The sequence below is a fragment of the Maniola jurtina genome, chromosome 27, assembly GCF_905333055.1.
Source record: "Maniola jurtina chromosome 27, ilManJurt1.1, whole genome shotgun sequence".
NCBI lineage: Eukaryota > Metazoa > Arthropoda > Insecta > Lepidoptera > Nymphalidae > Maniola > Maniola jurtina.
This window is the reverse complement of record NC_060055.1, coordinates 3649282-3675087: the sequence shown is the minus strand read 5'-3', so window position 1 is coordinate 3675087 and position 25806 is coordinate 3649282. Positions and strand designations below refer to the sequence as shown.

General features: G+C 36.9%; 1 protein-coding gene and 1 long non-coding RNA gene across 5 annotated transcripts; one reads left to right on the top strand and one right to left on the bottom strand.

Annotated features, from left to right (window-relative positions):
* Positions 1–48: 48 nt before the first annotated feature.
* LOC123879043 (endoplasmic reticulum junction formation protein lunapark-B) lies at positions 49–17657 on the top strand. Of its 4 annotated transcripts, none has more exons than XM_045926552.1 (9): positions 49–402; positions 10337–10572; positions 12119–12251; positions 12550–12655; positions 13749–13870; positions 14678–14807; positions 15985–16131; positions 16862–16942; positions 17394–17656. In XM_045926552.1, exons 1-9 carry the CDS (start codon positions 376–378, stop codon positions 17462–17464), a joined length of 1053 nt encoding a protein of 350 aa, XP_045782508.1. In that variant the 5' UTR covers positions 49–375; the 3' UTR covers positions 17465–17656. The 4 variants fall into 4 exon arrangements, with proteins under 4 accessions (XP_045782508.1, XP_045782507.1, XP_045782509.1 ...); XM_045926551.1 differs by having other exon boundaries at positions 17391–17655; XM_045926553.1 differs by lacking the exons at positions 49–402; positions 10337–10572 and adding an exon at positions 10609–10741 and having other exon boundaries at positions 17391–17657.
* Positions 15156–24591, bottom strand: LOC123879052. The gene is made up of 3 exons (XR_006798930.1): positions 24581–24591; positions 21212–21414; positions 15156–15166 (listed from the first exon to the last, which is right to left on the bottom strand). It is a non-coding gene; the product is annotated as an uncharacterized LOC123879052 (long non-coding RNA).
* Between the last annotated feature and the right edge of the window lie 1215 nt (positions 24592–25806).

Below are 25806 nucleotides of genomic sequence, written 5' to 3'. Positions count from 1 at the left end.
TCAGTCAAATGACCGAATCGGTCGCGACTGACACAGGACTACTGAATTAGAATTTTACGCCAACGCAAATGTCGCCCGTCGGATTGAGTCAAATTGTTTTCTCATAATATTTATTTCTCTTGATTAACTCTCGAAGCCTTGGCACTCCAAAATTTTTACGGACATGTGATCTGATTTAGAACAATTTAGTGGATTAAATTACGTTTTACTAGCATAGACATAGTGAACAAATGCTTCCGTAAAGTCGGCGTGTTAGGTTAAAGAATAGTTTGTTAAACCTAACGTATGGACAGTTGTATTGAAAATAAGACTGTTTTTAAGTGTTTAAAGTGTAAATTTAGCACGTAATACAGCAATACTCGTCTGGAAAGAAAAATGGGTCTGATTATATCTAGATTTCGAGTGAGTATATTTTGATATATTCGATTAATCTTGTTTTGTAACGTAGCCAAAACTATTTCTATAGTGGATGTATAAATCGTGCTGGCGCGAATTCAAATCGTCACCCATGACCTGGAGTATTATTTAATTAAGTAACCATCTTATTTGTGTTACATCTGTTATGAAATGTTTTATAATAGTCTGCTTGAACCTATAGGAACTTCCTATTAGGAAGTTTTGTTATTAGGGTTCCACATCTAAAGAGTGCCAATGGGACCCTATTACTAAGTCTCTGCCTCATCTGTCCATCTGTCTGCCTATAGCAGGCTGTATCTCATGAACCGTTATAGGTAGAGAATTAAAATTTTCACATAGTGTTTTTTTTTAACCCACAGGGTGTTATAAGTTTGACGTGTGTATCTGTGTATCTATGTATCTGTCTGTGGCATCGTAGCTCCTAAACTAATGAACCGATTTTAATTTAGTTTTTCTTTGTTTGAAAGGTGGCTTGATCGAGAGTTCTTAGCTATAATCCAAGAAAATCGGTTCAGCCGTTTGGAATTTATCAGCTCTTTTCTAGTTACTGTAACCTTCACTTGTCGGGGGTGTTATGAAATTTTTATACATGTAACAACATACATTATATTAATTCAAAGTGGCCACTATGCAAATTTAAAAATTATAAAGTATATGTACATACTGTTTTACATCTTGTACAATGGCAGCCAACCCTGTGTGGGAGTCCTACTTGCACTTGACCTATGTGGATGATTTAATATAGTTTATTTTTGCTATTGATGGTTTAGTTCTAGCTTTAATAGTTATTGTGAAAATGATAAATGAATATAATAAGACTAAAAAACAACTGGATTTGACCCATACCAGAGATAGAGAAAAAGAAAGAAATATACACATAAAAGACATTCAGATGAATCTTTGAAGATCAAAGAAGAAAATATTTTTTTAAAAGAAACGACTGAACAGGCTTTGCCTTCATATTTCATAACAACATAAGAATAATTAATCTACGACTTACCAGGCTGCATGGGTCTACGACTTTTGCCTTTCCTGAAGGGGATCATGCAAAACCACAGCCAGGGAAATATTGAGGGTAAAGGGGGGGGGGGGGGGAGCTGAAGCCCAAGGGGTGGACACTTTTGAGAAGAAATAGCTAAGATATATTTATTTATTTATTTTATTTTACATCTAATGAATGCCAGTGCCACTTACACAAACTAGATGATTAATTATTATTATACAAATACAAAAAAAGAAAAAAAAAGGTAAAGATAGAACAAAATATGATACCATAAAAGATATTATACAATATAAGACTATCGTTCAAAATGCCCTTCCTACTAAAAAAACCAGCAAGAATCTTAACAGTTGCTCTTTTCAAATATTCATTTTTCAATATATGCGTAATTGCAGGAATGAGCTCATGCATTTCTGGTCACAGCTGAAAATAACTTGAAACACCTCTTAACTTGAATACAAGTATTTATCTGATGATGAGTAAGCATTCATTAATTATTAAGACGTATACAAGTCTCTTAGTATTTTGTGTTATTGTAACAATATCAGACATGAATCATATCTTTGTAAAGATGACCATTTTAAGATATATATGTATAAATCACATTACACTAGTATTATAAAGGCGAAAGTTTGTGGGTATGTGTGTGTGTATGTTTGTTACTCCTTCACGCAAAAAGTACTGGGTGGATTGGGCTGAAATTTAGAATGGAGATAGATTATACCCTGGATTAGCACAAAGGCTACTTTTTATCCCGGAAAATCAAAGAGTTCCCACTGGATTTTTAAAAACCTACATCCACGCAAATGAAGTCGCGGGCATCAGCTAGTAAGAAATGTTTATTTTCCAAATATGTGAGGAAAACTGGAAGTTCCTCCTCCCTTAGCTGAATTATAAAAAGTAAACAAAAAAAAAATCATTACAAAAATCCCTATATTCCCTCACTCACTTAGCATGTTAACATGCTAACAAGTCAGTCAGAAATTACATAAAAGTATTTATTCCATTGATATTGCAATGTGCTTGGATTTAATTTACATATAAAATGATTTACAGTAGGGTCACCATATTTCAAGCATTCATTAAGTTTTTGAAGATTTCTTTAATGTTTTTCCTTATCTTTTCATTTAATGCTTTGATGAATTTTAATACCTAACTCTTAGATTAAGGATTGTGCTGACTGCACTCAGATGCAGTGACGACCAATCCTTAATCTGGCACAGTTAGTTTGTATGTATTTTGAAAAATTTGAGCTATTATTGCTGGAAAATATCCCCACAAGAAAACATTAAATCAATTATAGCTAGTCTTATATATAGTACATACATGAGACTGCTAAAATCATAACTTTTCTTTTTTGCTTTGCCGTAGTCTGGTAAAAAAGTAATGATTGTCTGACTATCTGGTCTATCAACTCACAGCTCAAACTACTGGGCGGATCGAGCTATAGCATACAGATAGTTAATATGACATAGACATCCACTGAGAAAGGATTTTTGTAAATTCGACCCCATAAGCAAGTAAAATAGGGGTTTAAAATTTGTGTAGTCCACGTGGACGAAGTCGTAAGCATTAGCTAGTAACCTATAAGTTCACACATATTTCATCTGATTGATTTGAAACTTTGTACATTTGCTGTTGAGACGTGCGGGAAGGTTTCAATCAACATACAAAAAGTGATGGAATAGTTAAACAGACAAAAATTAAAAAAAAAAAAAATGTTTTGCGCTCTATATTGATAATAATTTTTTTTATGTAAAATTTTCAAAATACAAATCAGAAATAGTCCAGTTACAATTTTATGTCCAGGCACAGAATCTCCAAAAATGGCTTCAAGTCTTCTGATAACCTGTATTAACAGGGCTCTCTCCGTCACTTACTCCATACAATCGTAGTACCAATTTCATTAGTCCATGAAATTTTGCAGACATTCTAGAAACTAATATCTGTGCCTGTGGTGTTTTGGATTTTTCTAAAAAATATGTAGTTTTAAAATTACAGGGGCTCAAAGATTTGTATGTGAATTTTAAGACCGCGTAACTTTGAAACCGAATATTTTAACGGAAATCTGGAAAACCACAGGCATAGATATTAGTTCCCGGAACGTTTCTACAAAATTCCGTATGATTGGTTAGTGTTCCAATGAGAAACGAACTACGTTTGTATGGAGCGAGTGACGGAGAGACCCCTCTTAAGCGCGCGAATTGTGCGCTTGCGTTGCGCTAGAAAGCATTATTTTGATTTGTTTTTGATTGTCACCCTCATATTTTAAAAATAAATTATTAATGTTTATTCTGGACTACGAAATAAGGCCATTGTTCCAGCCAGCCAGTTCACTTCATGAACGACCAGTATTATGTACATAAATACACAATTCAATACACAGTGGATGTCAATAATGCATCATACCTACTTCATGCATTGTATTGTAGAATATAGATGAATAGAAATTGTTATATATATTACTAGCGACCCGCCCCGGCTTCGCACGGGTGGACCTTTCTATTTTCCGGGATAAAATATAGCCTATACGGATTCGGAAGAATCCCTCTTAATGGTAAAAGAAATTTTGAATTTGGTCCAGTAGTTTTTGAGCCTATTCAATACAAACATACAAAAATACAAAGGTTTCCTCTTTATAATATTAGTATAGATATACATATACATGTATTTGTTTGCAAAAATGGCCAGTTTATCACAATTCACAATGTTGTATCTAAATAAATACTTTAGTAGGGTTCCATACCTCAAAAGGAAAAACGGAACCCTTATAGGATCACTTTGTTGTCTGTCTGTCTGTCCGACGTCCGTCCGTCCGTCGTGTCTGTCAAGAAAACCTACAGGGTACTTCCCGTTGACCTAGAAACATGAAATTTGGCAGGTAGGTGGATTTTACAGCACAAGTAAAGGAATAAATCCGAAAACCGTGAATTTGTGGTTACATCATTTAAAAAAATTTAAAATGTGTTTAAATTTTCAAAGTAAGATAACTTAACCGAGTGGGGTATCATATGAAAGGGCTTTACTTGTACATTCTAAAACAGATTTTTATTTATTCTTATACATAATGGTTTTTGATTTATTGTGCAAAATGTCGAAAAAAAAATACCCGACTTCGGAACCCTCGGTGCGCGAGCTAGACTCGCACTTGGCCGGTTTTTTTTTTGGTGTGTTTGTTATTCGAATACTCCGCCAAATATGAACCGATTTAGGAACCTATTACCTACTGTGAAAATTTCAAATTGCTAACCTCAGCGGCTTAGGATGTGAGTTGATAGATCGGGGCAAGTCATTTATATATCTCGACCCTACTCATGTTTATATTTGTATAATATCTATATATGTATGTATATACAATAAATGATAATATATATGTATATATAATATCTTTTCTACCCTACTAATAATTCTTTTTCTTTTTTGGTTGCTTTTTATATCTGTTATTTAATCTAATATGCAGATGCACTGTTTCGTTGTCAGGTCGTGACACCAGGGCTCTGCCTGAAAATCAGCGCTGCAGTAGTCAAATACTGCAGCATCTTGCTGAGGCAAAGCCCTTTTAGCTCACAGACACAACAATAGTATAATAGTATTTTCTAGTTTTAAGATTAATTAATATTCAAGTTTAATTGTATTTTTATTTTTATTCTTGTTTTTTTTGTTTTTGTGTGTGATTCTGTATATGAGCTAAATAAACCTTTATTTATTATTTATTATTTATTTATTATATAGATTAGGATTAATTCCTAAATTGACTCTGCCGGGAATCCAACCCTGGACCTCTTGTTGATAAGACCACAGAGCTCACCCGTAATGACTGCATGAGGAAGGTCATTGATGTAGATATTTTTAACTCAACTAGATAGTTATGATCTCATTTGTGACGTTCGTAATATCGGAAATAGCCTATCGAATTGTGGGTGATACATGTACTTGCTAAGGGTTCTTGCAGACGTGCCACAGTCACACCACAGCGGGAAAATATTCCGGGGCAAAGTTTTCTATAAAATAGGTAGTTTTATCTAATACCTAGTATAATATTAATCTACTGCCCACGATTTGTGGATTTAGATTTTCAAAAATCCCGAGGGAACTTTTTGTTTTACCGGGATAAAAAGTAGCCTGTGTCAATTTTCGGGATGTAAGCTGTACAAAATTCAATCGGTTACACGAATTGACCTTTAAGAATCCCGTGGAAACTCTTTGATATTGCGAGATAAAAAAAATCCGGAATAGATTTTCCGGTAGCCTATGTTCTTCCTCGGGATGTAAGCCTGTATGTAACTCTGTACCTTTCATCAAAATTTGGTTAAATTGTAGGGCCGTGAAAAGCTAGCAGACAGACAGACAGACACACTTTCGCATTTATAATATTAGTTTGGATAAGATTGAAAGATAAGGTTTTTCTTTCGTTATTTCTTTTCAACCCCCGACCCAAAAAGAGGGGTGTTATAAGTTTGACCTGTTTATCTGTCTGTGGCATCGTAGCTCCTAAACTAATAACCGATTTTTATTTAGTTTTTTCTTGTTTGAAAGGTGGCTTGATCGAGAGTGTTCTTAGCTATAATCCAAGAAAATCGGTTCAGCCGTTTGAAAGTTATCAGCTCTTTTCTAGTTACTGTAACCTTCACTTGTCGGGGGTGTTATAAATTTTTAATTTACACTTGTTTTTTCTCTAGTAGGTACTTAATGAGTGTTCTATGGTTGTGGCACAGTACTGTGGTATGGCCCGTCTGAATATACACTATGGCTAATGGCTATACAGTAGCACGGCTTTAGGAAACGTGAGACTGTTATTCTATACTTATCAAACAGTGGATTTATAATACCACGGATTAATTTTTTTATTGTTATTTTACCCAACCATAATATTATGCGTAAGTACATATAAGAAATCGGTCAAGTACGAATCGGACTAGCACACGAAGTGTTCCGTACTATCGTACCTACAGGAAATGAACACTTAATTTTATTTTTATGGTGGCCATTTTGGATATTTTTTTAATTTCTTGTTATAGCGGCAATAGAAATAGATATGCTCTCAAAATTTCAACTTACCTATTACGGTTTACGAGATACAGCCCGCTGACAGACAGACAGACGGACCGCGGAGGCTTAGTGATAGGGTTCCATTGGCACTCTTCAGGTAAGGAACTCTAAAAAATAGCGACAGCCTAGTAAGACGTCGTTGGCCTAGTCAAGGGATCCAGGAGTGCATTTCAAATAATTAAGTAGTCAAATGCTTTAACGGTGAAGGAAAACATCGTCAGGAAACCTGCATGCCTGTTCTCAAAGGTGTGTGAAGTCCGCCAATCCGCATTGGGCCAGCGTGGCAGACTATGGCCTAAACCAGGGGTCGGCAAGTAATTTTAAGCGGGGTCCAAATACTGTTGAAATTTTTCTCCGAGGTCCAGAAAAAAAATGCGAAAATTCACACCGAGCGACGGACGGTTTATTTATTATAGTTTAGTAGTTTGGACAGCCAGTTTATTATAGGTTGGTTCACGTGAAGAACAGTAAATGCGAAAGTTATAATCCTACCAAAGTGCATATTATCATGCAAAGTGTGTAAAAGTTAAGCTTTTAAATTCATTAACCCCCATCCAAAAAGATGGGTGTTATAAGTTTGACGTGTGTATCTGTGTATCTGTCCGTGGCATCGTAGCTCCTAAACGAATGAACCGATTTAAATCTAGTTTTTTTTGTTTGAAAGGTGGCTTGATCGAGAGTGTTCTTAGGTATCATCCAAGAAAATCGGTTCAGCCGTTTGAAAGTTATCAGCTCTTTTTTAGTTTTCTTATAGAGGTTTTTGTGTCGGGTTTTTAAATTTTAAGTTATTTATTAGAATAGAATAGAATAGAATAGATTTTTATTCAAATAAACTTTTACAAGTGCTTTTGAATCGTCAAATAATTTACCACTGGTTCGGAATGCCGTTATTCATAGATTGCCGGTATTCATAGATAGGTATTAAAAATATTCAGCGGTCCAAGATTGGACCGACCAGCTGGTCTAAACCCCTCTCATTCTGAGAGGTGATCCGTGCTCAGTAGTGGATCGGGTATGGCTTGAACATGATGATGATAATATACTTATGGTAGCTTAAAACTTACAGACAGCTTACTTTCATTTTCAAATTGAAACGTGACCTACTATGGCGCTTGAAAGTCCACATGACCGCGGTAATTTGAACCTTATCCCCACGTAATAAGAGATAACCGCAAGTTGTATACAGAGTCACACTCTAATGCCTTCACTTTCATATCAAAGAAACAATATCTACGTGTACATTTTTAAAATATTTTTTTTTTGGGTTACTCTATTTTTACCCGACTGCGGCAAAGCCAAAAGGAAGGGTTATGATTTTAGCAGTCTATGTATGTATGTGTGTATGTTTGTGTGTATGTTTGTATCCAGATTCTGTCTGTTCCACCGTAGCGCCTAAACTACCGGGCCGATTTTGATGAATGAGGTGTCAATCGATTCATTGTAAAGGCGACATGACTGTGGTAATTTGAACCTTATCCCCACGTAATAAGAGATAACCGCAAGTTGTATACAGAGTCACACTCTAATGCCTTCACTTTCATATCAAAGAAACAATAATATCTACGTGTACATTTTTAAAATACTTTTTTGGGTTACTCTATTTTTACCCGACTGCGGCAAATCCAAAAGGAAGGGTTATGATTTTAGCAGTCTATGTATGTATGTATGTGTGTATGTTTGTATCCAGATTCTGTGTGTTCCACCGTAGCGCCTAAACTACCGGGCCGATTTTGATGAATGAGGTTTCAATCGATTCATCGTAAAGGCGACATGACCGCGGTAATTTGAACCTTATCCCTACGTAATAAGAGATAACCGCAAGTTGTATACAGAGTCACACTCTAATGCCTTCACTTTCATATCAAAGAAACAATATCTACGTGTACATTTTTAAAATACTTTTTTGGGTTACTCTATTTTTACCCGACTGCGGCAAAGCCAAAAGGAAGGGTTATGATTTTAGCAGTCTATGTATGTATGTATGTGTGTATGTTTGTATCCAGATTCTGTGTGTTCCACCGTAGCGCCTAAACTACCGGGCCGATTTTGATGAATGAGGTTTCAATCGATTCATCGTAAAGGCGACATGACCGCGGTAATTTGAACCTTATCCCTACGTAATAAGAGATAACCGCAAGTTGTATACAGAGTCACACTCTAATGCCTTCACTTTCATATCAAAGAAACAATATCTACGTGTACATTTTTAAAATATTTTTTTTTGGGTTACTCTATTTTTACCCGACTGCGGCAAAGCCAAAAGGAAGGGTTATGATTTTAGCAGTCTATGTATGTATGTATGTGTGTATGTTTGTATCCAGATTCTGTGTGTTCCACCGTAGCGCCTAAACTACCGGGCCGATTTTGATGAATGAGGTTTCAATCGATTCATCGTAAAGGCGACATGACCGCGGTAATTTGAACCTTATCCCTACGTAATAAGAGATAACCGCAAGTTGTATACAGAGTCACACTCTAATGCCTTCACTTTCATATCAAAGAAACAATATCTACGTGTACATTTTTAAAATAATTTTTTTTGGGTTACTCTATTTTTACCCGACTGCGGCAAAGCCAAAAGGAAGGGTTATGATTTTAGCAGTCTATGTATGTATGTATGTGTGTATGTTTGTATCCAGATTCTGTCTGTTCCACCGTAGCGCCTAAACTACCGGGCCGATTTTGATGAATGAGGTGTCAGTCGATTCATCGTAAAGTCCACATGACCGCAGTAATTTGAACCTTATCGCCACGTAATAAGAGATAACCGCAAGTTCTATACAGAGTAACACTCTAATGCCTTCACTTTCATATCAAAGAAACAATATCTACGTGTACATTTTTGAGATACGTACTTTTTTGGTTTACTCTACTTTAAACAGAGTATTATCTAAATCCATACTTATACACGTACACAATACACATACAATAAATCCATACAAATGCGAAGGTGTGACTGTCTGTCTGTGTGCTAGCTATTCACGGCCCAACAGTTCAACCGATTTAGATGAAAGGTACAGAGTTAGCTTACATCCCGGGGACGGACATAGGCTACTTTTTATCCCGAAAAATCAAAGAGTCCTCACGGGATTCTCAAAGACCCATTCGTTTAACCAATTTATGGTACAGAGGCAGCTTTCATCCCGGAAATTGACGTAGGCTACTTTTCATTCCGGAAAATCAAAGAGTTCCCACGGGATTGTAAAAAAAACTTGGATCAATGCGGAAGAAATCTCGGGCGTCATCTAGTCTATACTAATATTATAAAGAGGAAACCTTTGTATTTTTGTATGTTTGTATTGAATAGGCTCAAAAACTACTGGACCGATTTCAAAATTTCTTTTACCATTACTTAGAGGGATTCTTCCGAATCCGTATAGGCTATATTTTATCCCGGAAAATAGAAAAAATAAATGTCCACCCGTGCGAAGCCGGGGCAAGTCGCTAGTATTACATAAAAGGAAAAGCTAACTGACTGACTGATCTATCAACGCACAGCTCAAGCTATGCTTGGAGGTATCTAACCGATCATCATCATGATCAACCCATCACTGGCTAACTACTGAACATGGGTCTTCTGGCTCCTCTTAAAATGAGAAGGGGTTTGGCCGTAGTCTACAACGCTGGTCAAGTGCGGTATGGCAGACTTCACACACCTTTGAGAACATTATGGAGAACTCTCAAGCATGCAGGTTTCCTCACGATGTTTTCCTTCACCGATGAAGCAAGTGATATCTAATTGCTTAAAACACACATAACTCCGAAAAGTTAGAGGTGCGTGCCCGGGATCGAACCCCCGACCTCCTGAATAGGTGACGGACGTCTTAACCACTTATCACAGCTCTAACCAATACAAATATCTAATTCCAGCGCAAGAAATCAACAACAGACATTCTCGAAAACCTTGAAACTCAGATAAAATCCATCGAGCAAGATGGACAGTACAAGGAGGCGACACATAAACGCGTCATCGGCTACGTCATGGCATACAGTGTGGCCTTGTACCTGTTGTTCGCTGTATTGTACTACTTCATGTACGCGGGCAGGAGTCAGAACTGGCTGCATTCGGTGCTGCACGCCTCCCCGCTGCTCATCCTGCCAGTGCTGTGAGTATGTCTCTAACATCTAGACACAGATCATCGGCTGCGTCGTGGCATACAGTGTGGCCTTGTACCTGTTGTTCGCTGTATTGTACTACATCATGTACGCGGGCAGGAGTCAGAACTGGCTGCATTCGGTGCTGCACGCCTCCCCGCTGCTCATCCTGCCAGTGCTGTGAGTATGTCTCTAACATCTAGACACAGATCATCGGCTGCGTCGTGGCATAAAGTGTGGCCTTGTACCTGTTGTTCGCTGTATTGTACTACTTCATGTACGCGGGCAGGAGTCAGAACTGGCTGCATTCGTTGCTGCACGCCTCGCCACTGCTCATCCTGCCAGTGCTGTGAGTATGTCTCTAACATCTAGATACAGATCATTGGGTACGTCATGGCGAACAATGTGGCCTTGTACCTGTTGTTCGCTGTATTGTACTACTTCATGTACGCGGGCAGGAGTCAGAACTGGCTGCATTCGGTGCTGCACGCCTCGCCACTGCTCATCCTGCCAGTGCTGTGAGTATGTCTCTAACATCTAGATACAGATCATTGGGTACGTCATGGCGAACAATGTGGCCTTGTACCTGTTGTTCGCTGTATTGTACTACTTCATGTACGCGGGCAGAAGTCAGAACTAGCTGCATTCGGTGCTGCACGCCTCGCCACTGCTCATCCTGCCAGTGCTGTGAGTATGTCTCTAATATCTAGATACAGATCATCGGCTACGTCGTGGCATACAGTGTGGCCTTGTACCTGTTGTTCGCTGTATTGTACTACTTCATGTACGTGTGCCTACCAGTGATGTGAATGTGTCTCTAACATCTAGAAACAGATTCTTCAAGTGGGATGGGCAGTGCAACGAGACAACACAAAAACGCGTCATCAGCTATGTCATTCAATACAGTGTGGCCTTGTACCTGTAAATTCTACCAATGCTGTATGTGTCCAACATATAGGTAGATATCACGAGTATGGAATCAACTGTCACAGTGAGTATGTCCTTAGCCTTTTTTTTTATTCACTATAGGTAAGCGCTTGACGACAATCACACCTGATGGAAAGTGATTATGTGGTCTAAGATGGGACGCGTTTACCTAGAAGGTGCCTATTCACTCTTGTTTTAAAGATACCCTTTCATAGAACTCCTCATCCACGTCGTGAAGACTAGTACAAACAGACGACCAACTTTCATACTATCGGTAGTATATAAATACTTGTTCAATTTACACCTTGCGGAGAGGCAAAGATCATAAACCGTACAGCCTGATAAGTAGTAAATAAATTTTTCGTGTGTTTCATACTATCGGATTTACGTAATTTGCTTTTTCTTCGTACTTACTTCATCCGTGTGAATTTAAGTTTTTAAATATCCTGTGGGAACTCTTTGATAGTCGGAAACAAAAGTAATCTCTCCCTTTAACCTAGCTTTTTTGTCCTTTCCAAGGCTGCAAGCTATCTCTGTCCCAGATTTCGTCAAATAGATGGGTACGAAAATCTAACAGACAGACGGACACACTTTTGCACTAATATTAATATTAGTATGGATTTGTTCCAGTGTCATATTCCTTCGGTCAGCAATATCGTGGTACTACAACTGGTCACTGAACAAGAACAGAGCGAAACTAAGGAAGATGAGAGAAGAGAAGAAGAAGATTCTAGAAGATGTCATGAACACTGAGACTTACAAAGTAAGTCGCCCCAACTTCGTTATCATCCCTATCGTCAACCGATAGACGTCCATAGGTCCTAGTACGTTTAAGTAACCTATAGGTTTCCTTGACAGACACGACGGACGGACGGACGGACAGACAGACAGACAGACGGACAGACAAATAACTAAGTGATCCTATAAGAGTTCCGTTTTTCCTTTTGAGGTACGGAACCATAAAAATTTCGAAAAAAAAGAGTATTATTCTCCTTTTTCGAAGTTTTCTTTTTTTTTTTCACTCGATTTTAGGTATCTAAATTTTGTCTGTTTTACTATAGGTGGCGAAACAAATCTTGGACAAATATGGCAGCCCCGACGACCAATCCATAGCAATCAAACCATTCGCACCACGCACCGTCCAAGGAAACTCATCTGACTCAGCAGGTATCCATACTTAACTATACTAGTGTGGAAGTACATAGGTACTTCCACACTTACCTAAGTACTTCCACACTTACCTAAGTACTTTTATACTTAACTAAGTACTTCCATACTTACGATCTGGCGCATCTTAAGCGCTGTGGTTTTATTAGTGGGAGGTCCCGAGTTCGATTCGCGGCAGGGCTTGGAATTTTATAGTTTCTAAATCACGTTTTATAGTTTCTGGTTTCCACCAGACCAGACCAGGCTTCGGCCGTGGCTAGTTACCACCCTACCGGCAATGCCGTTCCGCCCAAGCGATTTCATAGCGGCACGGCATCATAGAAAGAAAGAAAAGAAAGAAAATGCATTTATCTGTTGCTGGTGTCACAGATAAAAATAAAGCATACAAATGTACATTTTCATCTGTCACACCACCTCAAATGGGTGTACAGCTCAGCATTATATCCTGCATCACATGTATTATGACGCATTAAATGCAGGATGCCGTGTCGAAACCAAAGGGGTATATGGGTTTAATAAACACTGCCATACCCCTTCCAGGTTAGCCCGCTTCCATCTTAGACTGCATCACTTACCACCAGGTGAGATTGCAATCAAGGGCTTACTTGTATCTGAATATTTAAAAAAAACTAATTCATAATTCCATACTAAGATGTATTATAAATGCGAAAGTGTGTCTGTCTGTCTACCAGCTAGCTTTTCATGGCTTATCCATTGAACTGATTTTGAGGAAATTTGATACAGAGATAGATTGCATTCCCGGAAAAAGACTCGCTATATCAGCTCTGAAAAATAATTTTAATTCAATATTTGGTTTTAAATAAACGTTCTACACCAAATACCCTTTGCCTTTTTGGAGTGTTTTTTTTTTTGTTAAAAGTGGCTGGTTATTGTGTTTCATTGGTGTTTTTGGGGGTGAAACTGACTGGGAAGCGCTCTAAAGGGGCGCCGGGCGTGTGGCGGCGAGCGCCGGCACAGACGAAGTTTCCCTAATTTGTAAATAACTACAAACTTGACATTGGCTAATCTGTGTAAAGCCAGACGAGAGAAAAAAAAACTATTTTCTTTCTTAACAGTTCTCTCATGTCCACAGGGCCACCTCCACAACTCCGACAAAGGCTGGCCATCCAGAACTCTTCCACTCCTATATCCAGCAACAACATGATAGTGCCTGTCAACTCGGCTGTCACTGTTTACAAAGGACCTAGGTTAACTGTAAGAACATTTCACTTTTTTTACCCGACTACGGCAAAGCCAAAAGGAAGGGAAATGTATGTATGTGTGTTTGTATCCAAATTCTGTGTGTTCCACCGTAGCGCCAAAACTACCGGGCCGATTTTGATGAATAAGGTGTCAATTGATTCGTTGTAAAGGTCCGGGTGATATTGATTTAAGAAATAATAATTTCTTAAACTGAACACTTTCAAGTAAAGATTTAAAATATAAACCTGTGGAGATGATACTGCCATTAGCGCTATTAGAATGCCATAAGCCTAATTTATCGTATTAGTTTACAAATTGCGAAAAACCAAATTAAAGAATTTCGCGGTTAGACCCGTTTAATGCACCTTAATTTTATATTACTAGCTGATGCTCGCGACTTCGTTCGCGTGGATGTAGGTTTTTTAAAAATCTCGTGGGAACTCTTTAATTTTCCGGGATAAAAAGTAGCCTATGTGCTAATCCAGGGTATATTCAGCTCCATTCCAAATTTCAGCCCAATCCGTTCAGTCGTTTTTGCGTGAAGGAGTAACAAACATACACACGCATAGGTACATACGCACACACACATACATACACACAAACTTTTTTTTATAAAGAATATTAGCTATTTTAATCATGACTAACATTCCCCTTTCCCCTCCAACTAAGCGTAAAGCTTGTGTTAGGAGTGGGTACGACAATAGTGCAACGGGTGGGGTTTGAACCGCCGACCTTTCGGAATTCAGTCCGCTCGTCAACCGTTGAGCTATTGAGGCTTCAAACAAACTTTCCCCTTTATAATATTAGTGTGATTTTCAGTCGACGCATCTCCCCCGGCCTTTGCCCGACAGGAATCGGTCGGCCTTGGACAAAGTGGTGGACTACTTACTCAAAGACGGCCCCAACCATCGCATGGCGCTCATATGTTCCGCATGCCATGCGCATAATGGTGAGTAATGAATCCATGCTAATATTCATCATCACCATCATCTAAATAATTATAAGTAGGCGCGAGACTCGCGAACCGAGGGTTCCGTACTTGGGTGTTTTTAACGCCATTTTGCACGATAAATCAAATTCAAAATATTTTTATTCAATTAGATTTTTACTTTTTTTTGAATCGTCAAAAGCATCTACCACTGCTTCGGAATGCCTTTCCTACCGAGAAGAACCAGCAAGAAACTCGGCGGTTGCTCTTTTCAAAGATTTGATATACAATATTATGTCATGTATAAAAGCCACTGAGGTCCCGCGCATTGCTGGAGCGAGCGGCAGGTCAAATCCACGCTCTTTTATCATTTACATAATCTTCGATTGTATAACATGCAAAAACTATTGTGCATAAAAATAAATAAAAATCTGTTTTAGAATGTACAGGTAAAGCCCTTTCATATAATACCCCACTTGGTATAGTTAGATTACCTTGTAAATTTAAATACTCATTATTATTTTTTCATGAACACATTTTTTTTTGTAATTTAAGTAACCACAAATTCACGGTTTTCGGAGTTTTTCCTTTACTTGTGCTATAAGACCTACCTACCTGCCTTCCATGATTCTAGGTCAACAGGAAGCTCCCTATAGGTTTTGTTGATGACAGACAACGAAGTGATCCTGTTCGAGTTCCTTTTTAACCCCCGACCCAAAAAGAGGGGTGTTATAAGTTTGACGTGTGTATCTGTGTGTCTGTGTAACTGTAGAAAAGAGCTGATAACTTCCAAACGGCTGAACCGATTTTTTTGGATTATAGCTAAGGACACTCTCGATTAAGCCACCTTTCAAACAAAAAAAAACTAAATTAAAATCGGTTCATTCGTTTAGGCGCTACGATGCCACAGACAGATACACAGATACACAGAGACACAGATACACAGATACACAGATACACACGTCAAACTTATAACACCCCTCTTTTTGGGTTGGGGGTTAAAAAATAAAGAAAAGTGGACAGGGAAGCACTTTTCTATAAGAGATCTCTACCAGTGACCCTTGGCAGTGCAATAGGTTGTAAAGGGAGTAGAATAGGTACAGCAAAGATAGACAGCAATTATGAAAAAAGCTAAGTAGATATAATGTTATAATATATAATATACAAGTATTATATTATTATTAATTTTGTTTCACAGGTATGGCAATGGCGGAGGAATTCGAGTTCGTATCATACATATGCGCATACTGTGGCCACATGAACGCGGCCAGGAAACAAAGACCGACCGCGCCGCCACTCACACCCGTACGCGCGTTGCCGCCCGCGCCACGTCGGCCTCTAGAAGGTAACTGTAACTGCCACTAAGTGCTGCCAGGAAGCTTCGAGGTGTCTTATCGTTCGAAATTCCCAGAGTTTTCCGTAAAGTTCTCAAGTGTTGGCGTGGTGAAGTATTTTTTTTCTTTATCATTCACTATAGGCAAGCGCTTGACCACAATCACACCTGATGGAAAGTGATGATGTGGTCTAAGATGGGACGCGTTTACCTAGAAGGTGCCTATTCACTCTTGTTTTGAAGATACCCGTATGGCCAAAGACTTCTCATCCTGAGAGGCGACCCGTGCTCAGTAGTGAACCGGTAATGGGATGATGATGATGGTACCATTTTGGTTCTCTATACTAATATTATAAAGAGGTAAAGTTTGTAAGTTTGTTTGTAGGGGGGTAATCTCTGGAACTACTGAACCGATTTTGAAAATTCTTTCACTAGTAGAAAAGAAAGCTATATTAGCTGAGCAGTGGCGTGCATAGGGTTTAAAGCCAGGGAAAGTATTAAGATATGAACCTATTTTCTGGCAGGTCATAATGGAAAATAAGTGTTGATTTATTTCAACTAGGGTAGGCAGTACTTTTATACCTCTATGAGGTGCACGCCACTGTTCCTGCGTAACCTATGCTATATTTGATTTTCAAAAAAATTAGAGATCCCTATAAAAATTGTAATAAGCTACCCGTGCGGAGCCGGGGTGGGTCGCTATAATCATCAATTGAAGAACCTCGTCTTATTTTTGTTATAGGTGCCGGTGATGACTCTCCATCAGCCAGCTCCGGTAGTGATAGTGAAGCCGAGAGAAATGATAATATCATTGAAAATTGCGGTAAGTATGCTTAGGACCTTTCCTATAGAGATTGGGCTGAAACTTAGAATGGAGATAGATTATACCCCACTAGTACCCCACTAATATTATAAAAGCGAAAGTTTGTGTGTATGTGTGTGTGTGTATGTTTGTTACTCCTTCACGCAAAAACTACTAAACGGATTGGGCTGAAATTTAGAATGGAGATCGATTAAACCCTGGATTAGCCCATAGGCTACTTTTATCCCGGAAAATCAAAGAGTTCCCACGGGATTTTTAAAAAACCTACACCGTGAAGTCACGGGCATCAGCTAGTGTTCAATAAAAATCGTTAATTCCATAGTAACGATTTCCTTAACTCTAATTTAGAGAGAATTGACTCATTTGAGATAAGAATGATTATTATTATTATTATTTTGGTAATTGTGTATGTAAAAAAAAGTAACCAATTTTACTTTATTATTTTCAGCAGACAAGCCCAATCGTCCCCCCACTCCAACGGAGGGGGAACCGAAGACCGAGGAAGAGAAAAAAGAAGACTGACGTGAAACTTGTTATTTATTGCAATAGAAGTAACTGCGCTTGCGCACTGTACCCGTCCGAATCCGAGAAAATACTGATAGAATAAATTCGGTCAAGTGCGAGTCTGATTCGTACAGGAAGGGTTCCGTACCATATTTTAAGAAAAAATTTCACATAAATTTTAATGGCCAATTTAAATTTTTTATCATTTGTTGTTATAGCGGCAACAGAACTACATAACTCCCATCGGCGGTGTTCCCACTAGATTACAACATGGGGTTATTCAAGGGGCGGCCCGACAAATTCTTGAAAGGCCGGCAACGCATCGGCGGTACCTATGGTGCTGCAAATGTTCATGGGCGGCGGTAATCACTTAACATCAGGTGACCCGCCTGTCCGTTTGCTCGTTATTTAAAAAAACATTCTATGAAGAATATATCGAAAGTTCTCGGATTCGGATGGTTCGGAGAGCGTAAAGAGCCTAACGGTTATACTCAATTCACGAAGGAAAGTTAGTATAGTGCTTTCTTTGTTACGTATTCCCATACTTATGACAAAGACGAAAAACTCAGTGGGCGTGGAATTTTTTTATTTTTAATCTTTTGTGCCCCGATTACTCAAAGACGCTTGTACCGATTTGGATTTTTTTTTTGTTTCAAAGGGTATACTTCGCAGGTGGTCCCATATAAATTTGGTGAAGATCTGATGAATATCTTCGGAGATGGAGAACAGAACTCCTCAATGGACAAGAGTAAATCGCTCGTGATCAGTGTAATAGCTTAATAAATAATAGGTTTTTGACTAGGCATAGCATATTTTAGTACAGTGGGGCCACTAAAAAGTGTGAAATAAAAATAAAAAAAATCATAAAAAAATAAAACCGGCGGGAGAGCTTCACACTTAGATTTTTAGTTTCTTTTATTATTCTGACGTGCAGAAACAAAAATTATTTTTTACTTTTTAGTGTTTATTGAAGTCGGTTTTCAAAAAAAAACAAAAGTTTTTTTTTTTTTGAAAACATGTTCGCAGAGACATGCTACCTAAACAAGATTGTGCACTGAGACACCAAAAACGAGCCTATTGAGATAGCGCTAAATTGGAGTGTGTCCCTTTCTATTAGGGTGACAACACGATTTGATAATGTAAGACATTTGACGGATTATATGAGAATAGGAGAGGATGAATCATCATGATAACCCATCGCCGCTCACTACTGAGCACGGGTCTCTTCTCAGAATGAAAGGTTTAGGCCCTATGGCCTAAACCTTTCATTCTCAATCAATCAATCAATCAATTTATTTATTTGCTGATACAGGTATTACAGGTGTAATTATAAAAATAGTCCAGCTGTATCACGCCAAGCTGGCATGCAAATACATTAATTCAAAATAGTGAATAAACAAATTAATTTAAAAGTAAAATTTTCGAAATTAAAAGTTAAATGATGTTATACAATAAAAGGAATTTACAATTCTGAATACTTAATATATTAAAAAAAAAAATAATAATAATAATAATAATAATATTACAGGTCTTAAAAATATTACAAGATTACATAATAAAACAAAAAAGTCATCTTAGATATTCATCAACACTATAAAAGGTATTCTTAGTTAAATATTCAAATAATTTCTTTTTAAGGCCTTGTATTTTATTTACGTTTACAAGTTCTCTTATTTCCAAAGGTAATTTATTTACAATTTTTACTGCCATAACGTTAAAACTATTACTGATGAGAGCGGTTCTATGTGACGGGAATCTTAATTTATGTTTTTGTCTTTTATTATCAAATTCTGTAAACATATTTTTATTATTCGCTACAAACAAAATAATTTCATAGATATATAATGATGGTACAGTTAATAAACGAAGTTTTTGGAAGTAAGGAATGCAGCTATCTGTCTGGGATAATCTACATATAACTCTCACGCACCTTTTTTGGGCCAGTAACACTCTTTTTATGCCAGATCCATTGCCCCAAAATATTATACCATATCTTAATACAGAGGCTACATGACCATGATAAGCTGTCATTAGTACTTCAGGGCTTACTTTTTTCGCTAAAATGTTCAAACAGTACGCTGCTTGATTGACTCTTTTACAAACATATTCGATGTGTGTTTTCCATGTCAAATTTGAATCGATTTGTAGTCCTAAGAAATTTGTTGTCTCAGTATTATCAATTTTGTTGTCCCTATGGTTAATATTTATGTGATGTTTATCCTTTTTGTTCCTTATATTTTGGAATGTCATTAATTTAGTTTTACTAAAATTCAATGTCAGTTTATTCGATGTCAGCCATTGTGTTATATTACTTATACTATTATTTATTATGAATTTATGGTCATTTATTGTTTTGTTAATGTATATAACGGTACAGTCATCTGCAAATAGAACCATGGGGTTATCAGTTGATCTTGGCATATCATTTATATAAATTAAAAAGAGAAGAGGTCCTAGTATACTACCTTGTGGAACTCCTTGTGTAAGCAGTTTAGGTTGTGATAGGTATTTCTTTTCTGTTTTACTTTTTTCGCATATTCTATCAATTTGTGTTACTTGACTTCTGTTACTAAGATAGCTTTTTATAAGACTCAGCGCGTTACCTCTAATACCAAACGAGTTAAGTTTGTCTATCAATATATAATGATCCACGAAGTCAAAGGCCTTTGTAAGATCCATATATAATGCTGATACAATTGATTTATCATCAACACCTTTCCCGATTTTCTGGAGGAAGTGGAAGATTGCTAAGTTTATGTTTTTTTTCTTTCTAAATCCAAACTGTTGTTCTGCTAGCATATCGTGTTTCTCTAAGTAGGAGTATAAGCTGTTATAGATTAGTTTCTCAAATATTTTTGAAAATATTGAGATAAGCGCTATAGGTCTATAAAACGCCATATTTTCTTTGTTTTCTTTTTTGAATATGGGTTTGACAATCGATCTCTTTAGTTTTTCAGGAAAGACACCTTCTACAAAACATAAGTTGACTAAATGTGAAAATATTGGGGAGATTATGTTAGCAACTTCTTTGACAACTTTAGTATAGATATCATCATAACCCGTGCTTTTAGTATTCTTTAGGCCTTTTATAACAGTAGCGACATCAGTAGGGATTACAGGTCTGAGAAAGAATGAATTGGGACTGTTAGTGCTTAGGGTAAGACGATAATTCCCGTTATAGTTAGAAGAGAACGAGTAATGTGCAAAATACTCATTAAAGGCTTCTGCTATTTCAGCTGGTTCTGTAATTACTTTGTCGTCAATTTTTATCTGTCGAATATTTTCTTTTGGTAGATTGGTTTTGCTGCGATTTACAACATTCCATATTGCCTTTGATTTATTTTTACTGTTTTTAATATAGTAATCATTTCGCGACTTTTGTGTTAAATTTATTATTTTATTTAATCGTTTAGAGTATATTTTGAAAGATAATTTAGTATTAGTATTTTTAGGTTCTAACCTGTAAGACCATAAGAGTTTTCTCTTTTTTATGCAACATTGTTTTATACCTCTAGATATCCATAGGGGTTTTTTATTAACGAGCACTTTTGTGCGTACGATGGGAAAACAGAGATTATAAAACAACAAAAATATATCATAGAATTCATCAAAAGCTTCATTTGGATTTCCGCGGTCCTCTATTTCAGAGTAATTTAAAGCTAGAAGTGCCGACTTAAATTTTTGTATATTTTCTTTACTGTAGTCACGTTTTTGAACATACCAATATTTTAAATTCGTACTTTTTTTGACAGGGCATTTTAGTACAGTTCTTACAATTCACGAAGGCGAGTGGCTTATGCTTGTGTTTAAGTCGTATCGGTATAAGTAAGGTACACTAAATGTGTGCGTTTGCGAGCGCTTGCTCGCGACTGATTGGTCCAACATGCACGCACACTTACGCAATGCCCATGTATACGATGTAACCACGAGTAAAGTTCACTCGCCTTCGTGAATTGCAAGAACTATAACTGAGCGGTGTGATCTGATATTGCGAAATCGATTATTTCTACTTTACTATTATGTACATTATGTATAATGTTGTCTATGCAAGTCCCGCTGGTTAATCTAGTTGGCTGTCGGATTGATATTTTAAGGTTATGGCTAGTCAGTATATCTTCAAATGTTTGAGATCTATAGTTCTTCTTCAGGTAATCTATGTTAAAATCACCACACAAAATAATTTTTTTGTTTTTGAAGCAAATTTTACCTAAAGCTTTCTCCAATACAGTAAAAAAAATGTCACAGAGGTGAGAGTTGTTATTAGGTACACGGTAAATACAAACTATTATTATTTTATGTTTTATTAGTTCTACTGCACTTATTTCAACTATGTTGGTTATACTAAGACTATTTAATTCGTTAATTGTTTTGTAATCGTGGCCTTTTTGGATTAGAATACATGAACCTCCGTTTCTTTTGTTCCTAGCATAAAAAGAAGCTAGCGTAAAGTTTGGAATATACAAAGCACTTATATCTGGTGTTGTCATGTTATGTTCAGTTATGCAGATAATGTTAATCGGCTTATTATTTTCTCGTAATTCATCGAGATGAGTAGTAAGAAGATCAGATTTACTTATCAGGCCATTAACGTTCTGATGAAGAATATTGATATAATTATACATGATAGTGTTTGAAGTCTTGTTATTCGTAGTCTTGTTATACGTAGTCATGTTATTCGTAGTCCCTCCGAAATGTCTCGAGGATTTCCGCAACTGTGTTTGGTCTTTGTGTGGGTCTGCTATGGAAGTCAATACCGGTACGTCGGATAGGGGGTTCGGATTGGTTCGTTTGGAGAGACGGAGTAGATCTGTCTCCCACCATTCTCCCGTCGCAGGGTAATCTGCTATTACGTAATGTTGTGTTCTTTCCATTTCGGGCGTTCAAGTGTTGCTCCCTAAGTAGTCTTCTTTCTTCAAGTGCATTTCCGGTTAGATAGGGTGAGACGGCAAATCCTGTGTTTCTGAAGAATCGGTTGTTTTGAAGGATATATTTAGTCATTCTCTTGCTGATGAGTTCAATTACAATGGGACGTCTTGGGCCTCGTTTTCCAAGCCGGGTTAGGTCTTCAATATATCCTATTAGGTTGATGTGTAGGATATTTCCAAACAAGTTAATTATTCTGTCATTTAGTTCTGATTCAGTTTCGCGGTAGTGTTCTTGTAATCCGTACAGTACAATTTTTTTGCTGCAATCTGCTTCACTAATAGGTACTGATGAATGAGTGCCACTTTTTTCAGATAATATTTTTATTTCATTTTTCAGTTTTTTGCAGTCTGATTCCATGGTTATTATTTTCTCATTGAGCACATTCAAGTCTTTTTTTAAGTTTGATTGTTCATTAAAGAGAGTGTTGGTTTTTTGCGATAGTTCATTTTTTAGTTTATAAATAGCTGCATCTATTTCGGTCTGGATAGTGCTCTTAATTTCGGTAAGAATGGATTTTTTGTTATTTTCCAACTTCGTATCAAGGAGCTTGCTTATTTGTTCTAAAGTGAAGGTTGGTGCAGATTGAATTGTTGGTCTTGGGACGCGGTCAGCTGAAGTAATTGTGTCGCCGAGGATACTGCGATCCTCGGCGAGTAGATCATCCACGGACGTATTAGTGTCGTTAAAGAGTGACTGTTCGAGTCTGGATCGGACCGGCGTGTTATCATTCCGCAGGCGCCGAGTGATGCGGTCGCATTGCATGCACCGCCAAGTGTGTTTCGAGTTACTCAATATATGTGTGTAGGATGACTTCGAAATATTAAGGCATTCATGATGAAATCTACCCTTACACGTAGCGCAGGTTAGTAGTTGGTCGTCATCTACGGTCTTTTCACAGGCTACGCAGTTCATTTTATATTGTTTATTTAGGTGTCCTTTATATTTTAGTATTAAAACTCACGCGCAATATAGGTGAAGTCAATATAAATGTGCATTCACGTTAATCATTAGCAGCAAGAAGGCGCCGACAGGGATGCAGCGCGCTGGTTCCGTGTTAGCGCGAGAGAGAGGAGTGAACGTCGAGCGTCGCGTTGATTTCATCAATAACAAATATGATATCTTTTAACTGCAACGGTCGGGTGTAAAAATGTTTCCATGCGTGATTTCTAACTTCAAACTATTCATTGTTTTTGGTGTTATTAGTGGTAAAGTTCAAATTATTGTGTGTGTTTATAAGTTTTCATGCAGTATTTTAAGTTTCTGACCACTTCAAGTAAGTAAACACAGCGAGTAAACACCAACTAACCAGTAACTTTAAGAACACTTTTTCACAATATAAGTATTACTGTTGACTTTTTCCTTATTATCACAATTTCATTGTATACTCTTAGATCCAATAAGCACGCAAATCGATAAAACTTCCGTCGTATTTATTTCCAAAAGAATTTAAATACGGAGACCAAAATGCACCGCCACATTGGCTACCCGACACCCCTATGCTATTCTGACCTTTCAACTGCCGCGCTGTAGTTATAAAAGTAGAGAAATTCAATTTTTTTTTGTTCTGCGAAAAAGTACCAGTCATGTTAAGTATGGGTACCTATAATATAGGTAAGTAAAATTATTTTGTATAATCTGGTGCATGTGTTTAGGTCCTAAACAGTTTTAGGAAGTTCGTAAGCAAGGCATACTTTTGGGAAAATTGATGATACAGCGTTTCTTTTTAAAAAAAATTCAGTGCACACGAAGCCGTAGCAAAATCTTCCGCTTTAAAATGCATTCCGCAAACTGCCGAATATTTGGTGATATTTCCTGGAACGACAGCGATCCATTTTTGCCTTAAGTCTTCATTTTTGAGAAATCTATCGATAAACAGAAAAAAACACTTCCATTAAACAATCAAATTATGGTTACCTTACTACTTCTGTATAGTATAGTACAGAATGTTCGCCATATTGTTTTGCTTGACACCCAGTGTTGTCATCCTATTAATTTTAAAAAATATTTATAATACTTTTTAAACTAAATGATATTTTAATGACATTATAAAATAAAGATAACGGTATGAAAATTACTGCGAAAACAAAAGAAAGTAATCTTGTTGTTTGAAATTAAATAAACAATGAATAAGAACTTTGTGAGCTACATCATAATTCGTACCATAGAAAATATTTTTGTATGCTTGCAATCCATTAGACAGTGACACACTCCAATTTATAGACCTCTCGCTCGGCTCGTTTTTCCGCTTAGCATAATTGTATTAGAATTTTTTTTTTTTTTTTTAATTGGGCTTTATGCTAATGCAATAGAATTTTTTTTTGCAGGGAATTAAAGCTGAAGTACACAATCATGTTTAGGTAGCACGTCTCTGCATGTTCGTATTTCGTTGGCCACTTAAAATGATTAACGCTCACTGGGTTTTTGACTTTGTCATTTGTATCGGATTACGTAACAGGAGAGAGCCCTATACTAACTTCTCTCCGTAGATACCTAGTATACAAGTTTATATTAAATTATTAAAAAAAAAAGGTCACGACGAACACGAAACATGGGATAGGCAGAAAAAACGATTTAATTACAATTTGGATGTATTTTGTTTTTCATAATGTGATTTTACAATTCATTAGTGTTTCACGACACTAAAATTAGCTTTGATTTTGCATTAAGCTCATTTCAAACTACGGAAATATAATATGATATATAAATATCGCTCACCCTACTTTGAAATGTCACTATTCACACTGAGATGTAATATTATATTACGTCTCTGTATTACATTTCAAAGTAGGGTGAGCGATATTTATATAATATTACTAGCTGTACCCGGCATGCGTTGCAATGCCGTAAACAAATATGTTTTTTTTATTCACATACATAGTTTTTTTGATGCAGGAACCATCTCGGGCGCCCTCAGCAAAGTTTCATAACAATCTGATCAGCGGTTTAGCCGCCTATAGAACACAAACATACAAACATTGATTTTTATATATAATATAATATTATATTCCGTAATTTGAAATGAGTTTTACTATGAAATGTTTATGTATAGCACATAACAGCTGAGTTGGCTCTTGCGGCAGACGGTGAAGAAAAAATTTAATTTTAAATTCTAATAAATGAAATGAATAAAGATACCATGCTTAAAAACATTCGCTTTAAAATAAAGTGTTCATATTATAAGAAAAATGGCGAACGGAAAAAATGTTAATTGGATATTAGGGTTGACACTTAAGACATTCATTGATATTTTTTTGTAATAAAACATTTATTACGAATTTTAATTGGGTGTTAAAATTTGGTTAATATTGTTTTATAAGAGTTTCGGCTTTAGATTTTAAAGTGGCTCTACATTTTTTCATTACAAATATCGGGGCCTGGGCTCACAAGGCCCCTGAATAAAAGGGGCCTTAATTTTATTAGTGAAGGGCTTTGTT